The sequence below is a fragment of the Neomonachus schauinslandi genome, chromosome 1 (assembly GCF_002201575.2).
Source record: "Neomonachus schauinslandi chromosome 1, ASM220157v2, whole genome shotgun sequence".
NCBI classification, from domain to species: Eukaryota; Metazoa; Chordata; class Mammalia; order Carnivora; family Phocidae; genus Neomonachus; species Neomonachus schauinslandi.
In genome coordinates, this window is record NC_058403.1 from 65,049,844 (window position 1) to 65,065,536 (window position 15,693).

Genomic DNA, 15,693 nt, shown 5'->3' on the forward strand with positions numbered 1-15,693 from the left:
TTGACTCTCAGTCTCTCAAAATACATAAAAACCAATTCCTGGTTGATTGTAGATATAAATGTATATGGCAAAACAAAAAGCTACTAGAGAATATTTTCTTGACATTGGGGTAGAGAAATCTTTGTTAAACAGATCAAGGAAAATACTACAATAATACAAAAGACTGATAAATCCATATAAGCAAAGGGCTCATATCTGGAATATATAAAGGACTCTCATAAATCAGTTAAAAAACAGACAACTCAAAAAAAAAAGAAAAAGACAAAAGATTTAAATAGATCCTCCACAAAAGAAGATATCCTGGGCGCCTGGGTGGCTCAGTTGGTTAAGCGACTGCCTTCAGCTCAGGTCATGATCCTGGAGTCCCGGGATCGAGTCCCGCATCGGGCTCCCTGCTCGGCAGGGAGTCTGCTTCTCCTTCTGACCCTCCCCCCTCTCATGCTCTCTGTCTCTCACTCTCTCTCTCTCAAATAAATAAATAAAAATCTTTAAAAAAAAAAAAGAAGATATCCAAATGGTCAATAAACAAAAAAAGAGCTCAACATCACTAGTCATCAGGGAAAGGCAAATTAAAATCACAGTGAGGTTACCAGAATGGCTACAATTAAAAGGACCAATGATATCAAGCAATGGCAAGAATGTAGATAAACAGAGCTGATGGCAATGTTAACTGGGATAACCACTCTGTAAAACTATTAGGCAGTATATACTAAAGGTATAAATGTGCTTATTCTATGACTCACCAATTCCACTCTAAAGGTAATGAAGTTGGATGCATATGTTCACCAAAAGACACATACAAGAATGTTCATAGCAGCTTTATTAATGATAGCTAAAAACTGGAAATAGTCAAAATGTCTGCCAACATTAGAACAGATAAATAAATTGTTGGTATGTCCCCACAATGTCAGCTAAATAAAGACATGAACTACAGCTGCACATGACACTAATGAATCTCACAGACCTATATCTGAGTGAAAAAAGTCAGACCCAAGAGTACATATGGTATGATTGCACTTAAATAAAATTCAAGTTCATACAAAACTAACCTATAGTTTTTTTATGTGTGCTGGGGTGGGAAGTGGACAGTATTGATTTGGAGGGACTATAAAGAAGCCTTCTGGGTGCTGGAAAAGTTCTATATCATGACCAGGATTGTGATTATATGGGTATACACATGTAAAACTTCCAGCTTTATGCTTAAGATTTATAGCCTTTATGGCACATGTTATTTCTCAATAAAAATTTTAAGAATAAGCCAAATTAATTCCCTCTCCTCATCTAAAGTTACTGGTAAGAATGAAAAGGCCAAACAGTGTGGGAGAGAATATTTTCCAAACATGTAATCAATAATGAGCTCCTACATATAAGAAAAAGACAGGGGGGCCTGGGTGGCTCAGTTGGGTAAGTGTCTATCTTCAGCTCAGGTCATGATCCCGGAGTCCTGGGACAGAGCCCTGCATCCAGCTCCCTGCTCGGGAGCCTGCTTCTCCCTCTCCCTCTGCTCCTCCCCCCACTTGTGCTCTCTCTCTCTCTCTCAAATAAATAAACTCTTTAAAAAGAAAAGGACAACAACAAAAGATGAACAAGAAAGCTTGAAAAAGCACTTTCCCAAGAAAAAATAACTAATGGCTATTAAATATTTAAGTTGCTTTACCGCATTAGTATTCAAGGAAATGCAAAATAAAACTAACAAGATACTACTTTAAACTCACCAGAATGGCTAAAATTATATCATCTTAATAGCAAATGTTGGCAAGGATGCAGAGCAAAGAGAACTTGCACACACTTTTGATAAGAGGACAATTGCTACAACCACCATAAGAAACCATTTGTCTTTATCTACTAAAACTGAAGCAGCAGCAATTCTATGACTAGGTCTTTACTGAACATAAATGGAAACATGTGCACCAAGGACCTTGGACAAGAATTTTCAAACCAGCAAGATTCATAATAACCCCAGACTGGAAACCTAAATGCCCATCAGTGGAAAAATGGATAAACTGTGATATATTCACATAATAGAATACACTATAATATAGTAAAACAGCTACTCCAAATGAAACACGAATGACTTAACTATGCAATTTTGAGTGAAAGAAGCTAGGCGCAAGAATATATACACATGATGTAGAAAGAGGTCAAAAATACATAAAACTATCGGCTTAGAAATGATGATAGCAATTATTTCTGGGAAGGCTGTACGTGGTGATTAGGAACCATCAAGGTACTTTCTATTTGACTTGAGTGGTTACACAGGTGCAGCTCTGTGATAATTTACTGAAATTTACATTTGTTCCCTGTACTTTCCCTATGTATATTTTTCAATACAATAAAGGTTTAAACAAAAAGTCAAACCAAACCAAACCCAACCCAAAAATTAAATCTGCCTATGTTTATTCATAATTCAGAGGGTTGGAATTTTCTTTTTTTCTCAGCAAAAGTATAATGAATCAGAACTTTGCCTCCTAAGGATTTGGCATGAAAAGTCTTACTCTCACATCTTTAGGTGCAAAATTAATTAATTTTCAAAAACTTACATGGTTCATTTATAATAACTCTATCTGCCATTTTTCATAATGTAAATCGCAAGAAATATAACTCCTGTTACATCAAGTCTAAATTTTTAAGCCTGCCATTAAAAGCCTTCCACTAGCTGACTCCATCTAACCAGTAGAAAATTATCTACCCCTAAGTGACAACTCATTTAAAGATATGGTAAAAGCCTGATAAATACTTGATATCTGTATATATGGGAGGCTACAGAGTGAAGAAATAACAAAAATCCAACTATTCCTCCATGGTCCCTAAGAGCATTAGTGCTCTGAAGGTTTCTAGCTCCAGACAGAAGTTTAGCAGTATGGGACTGGGTATTTTCAATACATACCATGTGTAGTGAGCACTGACATGCAAAAGTATGGGAGAAGATAAAATACAAGCAGTTAAAATAGGAAGATGTGGACTATAATAGAAATTTAAATGTTCAGATGCATAGAATACTTTTGTGGATCCCAATGATTTCAGAGTTTTAATCATAATTTGAGCACTATCAACAAATACTTAAAATGGTGTTAAAAATAGCCTTTTTCAATATTTTGGATATCCTAATAACCTCTCTTGAGCCAGTGCTTTTAAAACAAATAAACCAGTAGAATGAACCAAAAATGAATGAACCACATTTGATGACTGGCTAATCTCTGAAAACATTGGTAATTTGGTGTGATATGACAAACTGGTATATGATATCTGAAACAAAGAACAATTACCCAATGTAAGAATTAAATTTATAAATTATTAGCAAAACTAACAAGTAACTGGTTTACTGAAATAGAACATCTTTAAAGTATTTGAACTATTATTAAGTGAACCCATATTTACATTAGTCTCCTAAGGACTGTGTTCAGCAAATACAGGCATGTGCCATTACTTCAAAGTCCTTAGTGAAACAGAATATCCAATTAATAGGCTACTGATCCCTAAAAGGAAAGTTAGTAATGTTTAGTCTTTGTGGAAAAAGTATATGTCATTAAAATATTAAGTTAAAAATCCAGACATTTCAACATACATGAGCTTTATGATAAGGGTTGTTGTCGTTGATTCCTGGTAAATATCTACGCCTTCCCAAAATGGTCTGAACAAACCCGTCTCTTTTACAATTCTTCACTGTCTCTCTCATGAAATGATTAATCCCTACAAAGAAAATACAAAAATATTTACAACCAAAGTCCATTCCTAAGCTCATTCACTAGCTTCCACATAATGAAATATACCAACACCCTACCATGATTCTTCACACTATATCACATCATCAAAACTTTGCATATAAAGTTTCATTCACTTTTTGTAGACTCAGAAACAAAAGGGACTTTAGAAATGACATAATCTATCACCAACAAAAAATATGAAACTAAAGTCCAGAACAAGAGAGGCACTAAAACCTAGGATCTTAAGGCAATTCCATGTTACTTTTCACAGGCTTCTTCTGCTCTTTGATTGTGTTAATCTTCTTTTACTTGGTGTTATCACTTCCAGGCTTAAAATATTCTAACAGCTCCTTGTTAGCATCTAAGCTATAATCTAAATAGGACCTAGTTGAAATTAATACATGAATAATAAATACTTCATTAGGAATATATACAACTCACTTTTTAAAATTTAAAAAGACTAAGTATAGTATACTATTCAAACACATTCATATTCCCTATACCAGCATGCATACTTTGCAATATAGGTTCATTATTATGTCCTATAGATCTTCAGGGTGAGTCTGTTGTTCTAGGCAGGTCAATGTCTTCACTGCTTATTCCTGTCTCTGAGTTAGAGAGGTCTTCTCTATGGTATTTAAAACACAATCAAGTATAGAGACTGTGCTGATCTATCTTTATTCATATGTGCAATCTCTGCTTTCTCATCCTAAATAATAAACACTAACATCTCCTAACTAAAACCCCTCATTTGAGGATTTCCGTTGTGTGGCTGGCACAGGAGAGACATTTGAGGAGACTGTGGATGAAAGGAAAGGGAGAAAACTTCACCAACTGAAGCTCTTGGTGATATTCAACCACCAGCATAAGAATTTCAGAAAGCAATTAAGGCTCTCACCTTTTTCTGTTTAAGAATTACTGTGATATTGTTGAGCGAAGAGCAAAGAAAAGGATGAAATTGAAGAGGCCACATCTCTACAAATTCTCTTACCTGACTCCTGTCAGAGGCCCTCAAATATTCAGAGGTTGAAAGAACACCTTTAAAAATGCAAACAAACAAAGGAAAGAGCAAGTGGGGGAGGGGGGGCAAACCAGGAAACAGACTCTCAACTATAGAGAACAAACTGATGGTTACCAGAGGGGAGGTGAGTGGGGGATAGGTGAGACAGGTGAGGGGGTTAAAGAGGACACTGTGATGAGCACCAGGTAATGTATGGTAGTGTTGAATCACTGTATTGTACACCTGAAACTAATACTACACTATCTGTTAAGTAACTGGAATTCACATAAAAACTTAAAAAAAAAAAATCAATCCTGAGGTATAGTTTACATACAGTAGACGGAACCCACTTTAGGTGAACAGTTAGATGCATTTTAACAAATGTACACTACAAGATATGAAACATTTTTTATCACCTTTACAGTCAGCTCCCCATTATCAGCCTCAAACTCTCACTGATCTGCTTTATGACACTGTATCTTGGTTTTTCATGTTCTTAAAATTCATAAAAATTGAATTATACTGTATGTTCTCATTTGAGCTTGCTTTCTTTTGCTAAGTAGTATTCCATTGCAGAGATATACCAAAATTTGTTTACCCATGATCCTGCTCATAGACATTTGGTTGTCAGGAATAAAACTGCTATCCCATTCACATACAAGTCTTTCTTTGGATATGTTTTCATTTTTCTTGGACGGATACCCAAGAGTAAAATTGGAGGATCACATAATTAACTGTGTGTTTCACTCTATATGAAAGAGTCATAGTGTTTTCCAAAGTGGTTGCACCATTTTACAACTCTACCAGCAATGTAAAAGACATACAATGTTTTTTTATTTTAGCCATTCTAGCGTTTTTGTAATGGTATCTCTTTGTGGTTTTAATTTGCTTTTCCCTGATGACTAATCATGATAACATTTGATGTGGCCATTCATATATCTTCTTTTGTGAAGTGTCTGTTCAAATCTTTTGACCTTTATTTTATTAGATTGTTTGCCTTCTCAGCATTGGGTTATAAGAGTTTTTTTTATATATTCTGGATGCAAGTTCATTAGACAATAAGAACTGCAAATATCTTCTCTTTTGTGGCTTGCCTTAGATTTTCTTAATGGTGTCTTTTATCAATGTTTATCTTTTATGTTTAATTCAGTGTAATTATCACCTAAGAAATCTTTGCCTACCTCAATGTCACAAAGTATTTTTCCCCTATTTTCTTCTGGAAGATTTATAGTTTTAGTTTTTACTTCTAAGTCTATGCTCCATATCAAGCTAACTTTTGAATATAGTATTGGATAATTGTTGAAGTTCATTTTTTTCCCACACTGGTATCCAGTTGTTCTAGAACCAATTGTTGACAAGACCATCTTTCCTCCATTGAATTAAATGGTAACTGTTGAAAATCAATTCACCATATATGTATAGGTCTATTTCTGAACCCTTTATTGTGACCCATTGTTTTCCATGTCTACCCTTATGCCTATCTTGATTATTATAGTTTTATACTAAGTTTTGAACCCAGGGAGTGTTAGTACTCAACACTGTACTTCCCCCACCCCCAAAATTTTCCTAGTTATTCTAGGCCCTTTGAATTTCCATATAAATTTAGAATCAGCTTGTCAAATTCTACACAAAAGTCTAATGAAATTTTGACTGGAATTAAACTGAATCTATAGAACAATTTAAAGAAAACTGCCATCATAATAATATTGTGCTTTCTAATAAATTAACATGGTAAACGTCACATTTATCTAAGTATTCTTCAACTTCTCTCAGGATTATTTTAGAGTTTTCAGTAAAGTCTTGCATATGCTGTTGAATTTATCCCATGTATTTCATGTATTGTGATGTTATCATAATGGTTTTATTTTTACTCCATTCACTAATTACTGGTATACAAAAACTCAACTGATTTTTACAAATTAACCTTGTATGGGGGGTGGGGTGCCTGGGTGCCTCAGTGGGCTAAAGCAGCTGACTTTGGATCAGGTCATGATCCCCGGGTCCCGGGATCCAGCCTCACATCAGGCTCCACACTCAGTAGGAAGTCTGTTTTTCCCTCTTCCTCTGCACCCCCATCCCGCTCATGCTCTCTCTCTAATAAATAAATAAAATCTTAAAAAAAAAAAAAAGCTTGTATAGTCGGACACTTCTAAATTTAGTCATTTGTTCTAATAGTTGTTTTTGTAGAATTCATATGATTTTCTATGTATAAGATCATGTCATGTGTGAATAAAGTTTTCTTTTTTGGGGACTGAGGTCAGGGCTGATTACAAAGGGTATAAAATAACTTTCTGGGATCATATGTTAATGATTCCATATCTTGGTTGTGGTGTAGGTTATATGACTCCATGCATTTGTCAAAACTTATACAAATATACATCTATAAAGGGTAAATTTTACTGTATGTAAATTGTACCTGAATAAATTGCCAAAGGAAAAGATAATTTAAAATAATAATACTCAAACTGCTCTTGTTCTTTCATAGTTTCTGGTACATTTAATCAATGGTTTACTGTTTCAAATTAAAGCTATCTAAACCTAAAGCATAGCACAATTCCAAGATTTTATGGTATGTTCACAATGACAAAGTAGCATATACATCAATTGGATTTTGTTATTCCATTTCTGTTTCTATTTTTATGAAAAAAGACCATCTTAGTAAATAATTATAAGGTTGATGTTATTTAATTAACAATACCTGGTGAAAACTTCCGAGTAATAGAAATGTTAACAGAAAATTTTGTAACACTATTTTTTTCAATTAATATGGCAAGATAATTGAATGGTATCTAGAAGATAATTAATATTTAAGGTTTCTTTACCTGTATATCTGGATTTGAAGGAATCAATGTAGCAAGCAGCATCATTTTCTTTAATGCCCATCTGCTCTCCCAATGATTTAGCACCCATTCCATAAATGATTCCATAGCAAATCTGAAAAGGAGTCATCAACTCAGTAGGTAAATTAAAGGTCATAACTACATAAACTGTAAATATAAAAAGCTGATGGAGATTGAAATTTGGTAAATTTTTTATTTCATAGTGTGTCAAAGAAATGATTAGATCTGCTTTTGGTAGGTTAGATTCATAGAACCTGATATCCAGTGAACATCTTTTCTCTTTTCTGCCTTTTAACAATACTTTGGGGCTGGGGGAGGAAGGGGAAGAACATGAAGAAATGTGAATGTGTGTGTTCTAAGAAACTAATCCTAGCGATTTAAAAGGGAAGATTTATTTCTGACTCTTTGTCATGTATCCAGTAGTCTTCAGAGCAGCTTTCTACTCCTACCACATTAACTCCTGCTTAGAAAAGTGCCCAGGAGTCAGGAAAGAGAAGCATTACAAACATTCCTCTCCTGGCTCTTGCATAGGATAGAGCAGGAAGAGGAGGCTTCGTGGTTGGATAACAGGGAATACTTCTTTGGAAATAAATATGCTTTCCACCTCACCACCACCTGATATCCCACAATTGCAGAATTCAATTGGGTTAAACAAATTCCTGAGGAAATTTTGGGAGTAGTGGAGGGAAATGGTCTAAATAGGTCAGTAGGAAACTGTAATTTAATAATAAGTATTGCCTGGGTTTAAATCCTAGTTCCAGCATTTATCCAGGATTATCTTGCAGAAGCTACCTAAAGTCTTGTACCTCAATTTCTGCATCCATAAAATGAGGATAGTAATACCTGCATCATGGAATTGTGAAGATTACCAAGTTATTTCTTCTAAGTGTTCAGGAAACTGTCTGACATAAAGCAAGCACATATAAATATCATTAAATATAATTTTAAAAGATAACTTGCAAAAAATGATTATCAGAGTTTCAAGCTACTTTTAATGTGATAAAAACAGCTAGAAGTTTTTATCCTTTCCCTGTCTTTTTTAATACATTGAGAAAGATTTTTTTCCCTCCTTTTATCTTTTCCTTTTTGGTATTTCTACATTTTATTTTACTGTGACTCCTACTTTCTCTTTTTTTTAAACTTGGGTAGTAGATAACACTGGCTGAGATCTCAGCCAGACCCAAGGAGCAGACAGTTCAGAGCATGGTGATTTAGTATAGCATAAACACTATTAAATCATGCAAGAACTTATGAACTAGAGGCAGATATCATCAGTGGATGAGTGTTTAGGTTATAAAGTCAGAATGTCTAAGTTCTGGCATTCTGAGCTCATCCTGGCTCCACCACTTATAGCTGTATGACCTTAAGCAAATTACTAGCTTTTGGTGCGTCAGTTTACTCCTATATAAAATGGAGTATATAGGAATATAAAATACCTATTTCATGGGTTTATTATGAAGATTAAATATTTGAACATTACCTATTTTACCCAGGGTTCAATTCTTGCTGAATGCAGGACCCAGAGATTATTAAACAGAGAGAGCAAAGCTGGTTTTCTAAAGAGTGGAAGAACCAAGTGCTGGTGCTAAAGAGGCAATGGTGAGAGGAAGGGTTTCATGCCTAACGAACCAGTCAAGAATTCCAGCCATGAGTAACTAGAAGTATAAATGCAAAACTAACACAGCAGGATCTTAAAGGTGGGAATGATGTTCCTTTGCCTCAGCCAGCAAGCCTACTCTCTCAAAAATGGCATCAGATTTCCCATAGGCCAAGTGGTGAAAAAAAGTACCAGTGTCAATGGAGGCCAGGAAATGGTGGAAATGTGGCCTTTCACTTTCTCTGTGCATGACAGTCATACAGGAGTAGGAACTAATACGGACCCACTTGAAAAGTCCAAGGACAATATAAAGTTTCATATGTGGATTAGCTAACCAATGACCTCAAAAAATGAAAAAGCTATCAGTTTATTATAATCCACAGCTCAGTTTTTTTCAATAAATATTTAGAGAACACCTGTAAAAATAAAAAGATGAAAATATGTTTACAGACTAGACATTTTTAAAATACACACACATACACATAAATAACAACTAGCAGCACCACAATATCTACCATTAATGTAGATGGCTTTCCTCACATGAAGGAGCCTCTCAGACTACGTCTATCGATTCTTTCTACTGACTCCATGAAGGAAAGTATAATGAATGCCATGAGACAGGCTCAGGTGAATGTGGTTTGAAAGATCCACAGATGGAGAAATCATTCCTCAACTGAAAATGATCAAGGCAATTTTTAAATTTTTTTATTTTTTTATGTTAAACTACCATACATTACATCATTAGTTTTTGATGTAGTGTTCCATGATTCATTGTTTGTGTATAACACCCAGTGCTCCATTCAGTACGTGCCCTCTTTAATACCCATCACCAGGCTAACCCATCCCCCCACCCCCTCCCCTCTAGAACCCTAATCATTAAAATTCTCATATATTTTAAGCATGTTCACTAAGATCACCTGCTTTGCTTGTTGCCTCAGATCATCCCCAACAGACTCTGGCTCAATCATCTTCCACTCAGCTGCAATACTCCTGAAAACATCAGCTCCAGTGTTTAATACTTGAATGAGGCGACGATCGTGGGATAAATGAGCCAAGATCCTCAGTTCAAGTTGAGAGTAATCAGCAGCTAATATTAAACCACCTGAAATAGAAATGATTTTAGAAAAGCTGGTACAAAGATAAGTCCAGGGTTTATATAATTGAGCAGGATGACAGAAATTTAGATCTAACAGAACCGTAAGATTAGGGGAAGGGAGGAAAAACTGAATGGGAAGAAATCAGAGAGGGACACAAACCAGGAGAGACTCTGGAAACAAACTGAGGGTTACAGAAGGGAGGGAGCTTGGGGGGATAGGGTAACCGGGCAACGGGTATTAAGGAGGGCACATGTTGTAATGAGCGCTGGGCGTTATATGCAACTAATGAATCGTTGAACACTACATAAAAAACTAATCATGTGCTATATGTTGGCTAAATGAACATAATAATAATAAAATTAAATTAAAAGACCTATAAGGTTATGTACCCAAAAGTTAAGATCTTGCTCTTAATGTGATGCAATTCAGTTCTATAACTTAGACCATTTTGGTTTTTTTTGTTTAGCTTTCAAGTATATGTAATATGTGTAAAGCCACCCCGACCTCTGCCCCTTAAACCACTGTGGTAGTGCTTTCCTCAGTGTTTCTACAGCACCTGACACATAATCTAAAATGGTTCTTTCATGCCTCTCCCACATAGCACAGAGCCATTAGGGATGGGATACTTAATTTTCCTTTGCATTCTCAGAAATCCTTACACAGTACTGGTACTTCATAGCCCCTTAAATTGTTGTTGAATAAATGAATGAATGAATGAATGAAGCAGTTTTGCAATGTGTGCACATTTTAAGTGGGCTGGAGAGAAACATGTGCTCTGCTTTGACAACAAAAACATTCAATGGAAACAATCAAGGGGTTGATATGTGGAGAAGAGTTACAGGATTAGGAGAGTTTACCTATGTAATAGAAATGACTGGATTACATAATGGGAAAACAAAATTTAAAAGATCATGGCTAAAAAAAAAGGAGGGAAAATATTTGCAACTGATGCCACCATGGACTCATTGCCATATTATAAAAAAAAAAAAGTGCTACAAATCAAGAACAAGACAAAATATAAACAAGCAGTTCACAGACACCATCAAAAGAACCTTAAACATACTAAAGAATGCTCACCTTCATTCACAATAAAAGAAATTCAAATTAAAACTACAGCAAGAAACAATTTTTCTCTACTTAAATTGCAAAAATCCAGAAATTGGACAGCACATTCTGTGGCAAGGCTGAGAAAGAAACACATACCATTATTGGGGACTAAATGGTTACTGTCCCCCATTACACTGCAATTCAACAATATCTATCAAAATTGATCAGGTTTATTCTGTGATTCAGCAAACCCACAGTTTGTTACACAGACAACCTGCACAGAGATTAAACTGGTTTACGTTCAAATTTATTTACTGATAATCACAACTCTGCAGTATAAAAACATTAAATGAAAAAAGGCACACAACAGTGCATATGGAATCTGTATGTTTGTGTAAGAACAGGGAAAGAAAATATTACATACTCATATTTTCTTACATCTGCATAAAGAATACTACAAGGATATATAAGAAACTCATATAGGAGGTCATCTAGAGGAGCTGTAGACAATAGGATAGCTAGGACAGGAAAGGAAGCAAAACTTCTCAATACCTTTTATATATTTTGATTTCCCAACTATGTGAATGGATAAACAATTCAAAAATAAAATATATAATAATTTATTCTTTGCAGATGATATGATACTTTATGTGGAAAACCCAAAAGACTCCATCTCAAAACTGCCAGAATTCACACAGGAATTCAGTAAAGTGGCAGGATATAAAATCAATGCACACAAATCAGTGGCATTTCTATACACCAACAAGACAGAAGAAAGAGCAATTAAGGAGTTGATCCCATGTACAATTGCACCCAAAACCATAAGATACCTAGGAATAAATCTAACCAAAGAGGCAAAGGATCTGTACTCAGAAAACTATAAAATACTCATGAAAGAAATTGAGGAAGACACAAAGAAATGGAAAAACGTTCCATGCTCATGGATTGAAAGAACAAATATTGTGAAGATGTCAATGCTACCTAGAGCAATCTACACATTTAAAGCAATCCCTATCAAAATACCATCCACTTTTTTCAAAGAAATGGAACAAATAATCCTAAAATTTGTATGGAACCAGAAAAGACTCTGTATAGCCAGAGGAATGTTGAAAAAGAAAAGCAAAGCTGGTGGCATCACAATTCTGGACTTCAAGCTCTATTACAAAGCTGTCATCATCAAGACACTATGGTACTGGCACAAAAACAGACACACAGATCAATGGAACAGAATAGAGAGCCCAGAGATGGACCCTCAACTCTATGGTCAACTCATCTTTGACAAAGCAGGAAAGAATGTCCAGTGGAAAAAAGACAGTCTCTTCAACAAATGGTGTTGGGAAAATTGGACAGCCACATGCAGAAGAATGAAACTGGACCCTTTCCTTACACCACACACAAAAATAGACTCAAAATGGATGAAAGACCTAAATGTGAGAGAGGAGTCCATCAAAATCCTAGAGGAGAACACAGGCAACAACCTCTTCAACCTCAGCCACAGCAACTTCTACCTAGAAACATTGCCAAAGGCAAGGGAAGCAAGGGCAAAAATGAACTATTGGGACTTCATCAAGATAAAAAGCTTTTGCACAGCAAAGGAAATAGTCAACAAAACCAAAAGACAACTGACAGAATGGGAGAAGATATATGCAAATGACATATCAGATAAAGGGTTAGTATCCAAAATCTATAAAGAACTTATCAAACTCAACACTGAAAGAACAAATGATCTAATCAAGAAATGGGCAGAAGACATGAACAGACATTTTTCCAAAGAAGACATCCAAATGGCCAACAGACACATGAAAAAGTGCTCAACATTGCTTGGCATCAGGGAAATCCAAATCAAAACGTCAATGAGATATTACCTCACACCAGTCAGAATGGCTAAAATTAACAAGTCAGGAAACGACAGATGTTGGTGAGGATGCGGAGAAAGGGGAATACTCCTACACTGTTGGTGGGAACGCAAGCTGGTGCAGCCACTCTGGAAAACAGTATGGAGGTTCTTCAAAAAGTTGAAAATAGAGCTACCAGACAACCCAGCAATTGCACTACTGGGTATTTACCCCAAAGATACAAATGTAGTGATCCGAAGGGGTACGTGAACCCCAATGTTTATAGCAGCAATGTCCACAATAGCCAAACTATGGAAAGAGCCAAGATGTCCATCAACAGATGAATGGATAAAGAAGATGTGGTATATATACAATGGAATATTATGCAGCCATAAAAAAAACAACAAAACGAAATCTTGCCATTTGCAACAATGTGGATGGAACTAGAGGGTATTATGCTAAGCGAAATAAGTCAATCAGAGAAAGACATGTATCATATGATCTCACTGATATGAGGAATTCTTAATCTCAGGAAACAAACTGAGGGTTGCTGGAGTGGTGGGGGTGGGAGGGATGGGGTGGCTGGGTGACAGACATTGGGGAGGGTATGTGCTATGGTGAGTGCTGTGAATTGTGTAAGACTGATGAATCACAGACCTGTACCTCTGAAACAAATAATACATTATTTGTTAAACAAACAAACAAAAAGAAGATAGCAGGAAGGTAAAAATGAAGGGGGGGAATCGGAGGGGGAGACAAACCATGAGAGACTATGGACTCTGAGAAACAAACTGAGGGTTCTAGAGGGGAGGGGGGTGGGGGGATTGGTTAGCCTGGTGATAGGTATTAAAGAGGGCACGTATTGAATGGAGCACTGGATGTTATATGCAAACAATGAATCATGGAACCCTACATCAAAAACTAATGATGTAATATATAGTGATTAACATAGCAATAAAAAAATAAATTAATTAAAAATATATATATATAATAATTTAAAACAAATGACCAGAACTTTTGTGGCCTTCTTGCCATAAATAAGAAAAAACTGGCAGAATACATGAAATAAGTGTTTTCAGATGTCAGAACAGACAGTGCAGGACTACAATCTCTAAGAAGCCGGGAGGAGAGAGGCGATGAGGTGAGCCATGCAACTGTCTCAGGCTTCTGAAAGGAGGAATTTACCAGAATGCATTGCAGGGAAGGAGAAATGAAACAAGCACTATGATCTGAGCTGAGGAAGCAGAGACTAGTTTGTGCCTATTGAGGAGGCTCTAGAATTTGTGGAAATTTGGAGAAAAAAGGAGCTGCAGATAAAAGGAGCACCACAAATATCCACAGCAATCCCTTTGGATTTTTGATCCAATACTAACGGAGCAAGAAAGTTCAGGGAACCAAGCAAAGAATCAATACTAAAGAAATAACTATTACCAAAGAAACAGCCACCATCGCACAGCTGTCAGCAGAACAACTACTTGAACAACAACCTCTTGAATGTTGAGAGATGTTCGAGCCGTGAGCAGATGGAGTGGACAAACCCTGTTAATACCTTGAGCACCAAGTGGAGACCCCAGCAAAGCCACACCTTACAATCAGGGCTAATCTAGCCCTAGAATAAAGGCCACTCTAAACATTTGCTAACAAAGCTTTAAAAGTCACAAAATGGGGCGCCTGGGTGGCTCAGTTGGTTAAGCGACTGCCTTCGGCTCAGGTCATGATCCTGGAGTCCCTGGATCGAGTCCCGCATTGGGCTCCCTGCTCGGCAGGGAGTCTGCTTTGCCCTCTGACCCTATCCCCTCTCATGTGTTCTCTCTCATTCTCTCTCTCTCAAATAAATAAATAAATAAAATCTTTTAAAAAAATAAAAAATAAAATAAAATAAAAGTCACAAAATGATCAACTGAATGTGAAAGTAAATCAATTGTCTGCCAGAAGAAAATGTTATTAATGAAGACTACAAAATCCCAAGAGTCAATAATGTAGCAACCATAATGTCCAGCACACAATAAAAAAAAATACTACACATATGAAGAACCAGGAAAATGTAACTCTGACCAGGAGAATATTTAGTCAATAGAAAAATGACCCCAAAATTAGAGATGATGGAATTTTAAATAGCTACCATAGATAATGTTCAGGAATTTAAAGAAACATGCATATAATGATGTAATAAGTAGTGAATTGCAATAAGGTAATAAAAACTAGACGAAAAAAATCAAATGAAAATTCTAGAGCTAAAAATACAATATTTGAAATATAAAATTCACTAGAAGGATGTGACAGCAATTAGACACTGCAGAAGAGAAATCCAAGAACATTAAGCAGTCAATAGAAAATATATATTGTAGCACAGAATAAAAACAAACAGGGAGGGGGAATAAAAAAGAAAAAAGTTTCAGTGACCTGTGGGGCAGTATCAAGTGGTTTTACATATGTATATTTGGAGCAATAGGAAGAAAGGAGGGAGGAGAGAGAAATGAACAAAAAATATTACAAGTGGGACATCTGGGTGGCTCAGTCGTTTAAGCGTCTGACTCTTGGTTTCAGCTCCAGTCATGATCTCATCGGTCATG

The 15,693-nt window shown here is 35.9% G+C and overlaps 1 protein-coding gene across 1 annotated transcript in view; it reads right to left on the reverse strand.

The window, feature by feature from the left end:
• POLQ (DNA polymerase theta) overlaps window positions 1-15,693 on the reverse strand; it is a 124,703-nt gene that overhangs the window by 12,003 nt on the left and 97,007 nt on the right. The window contains exons 25-27 of the mRNA XM_021692492.1: window positions 10,059-10,243; window positions 7,527-7,638; window positions 3,566-3,690 (exon numbers count right to left, since the gene is read on the reverse strand). Coding sequence (XP_021548167.1) covers window positions 3,566-3,690; window positions 7,527-7,638; window positions 10,059-10,243 — 422 coding nt within the window. The remainder of the gene's footprint in view (window positions 1-3,565; window positions 3,691-7,526; window positions 7,639-10,058; window positions 10,244-15,693) is intronic.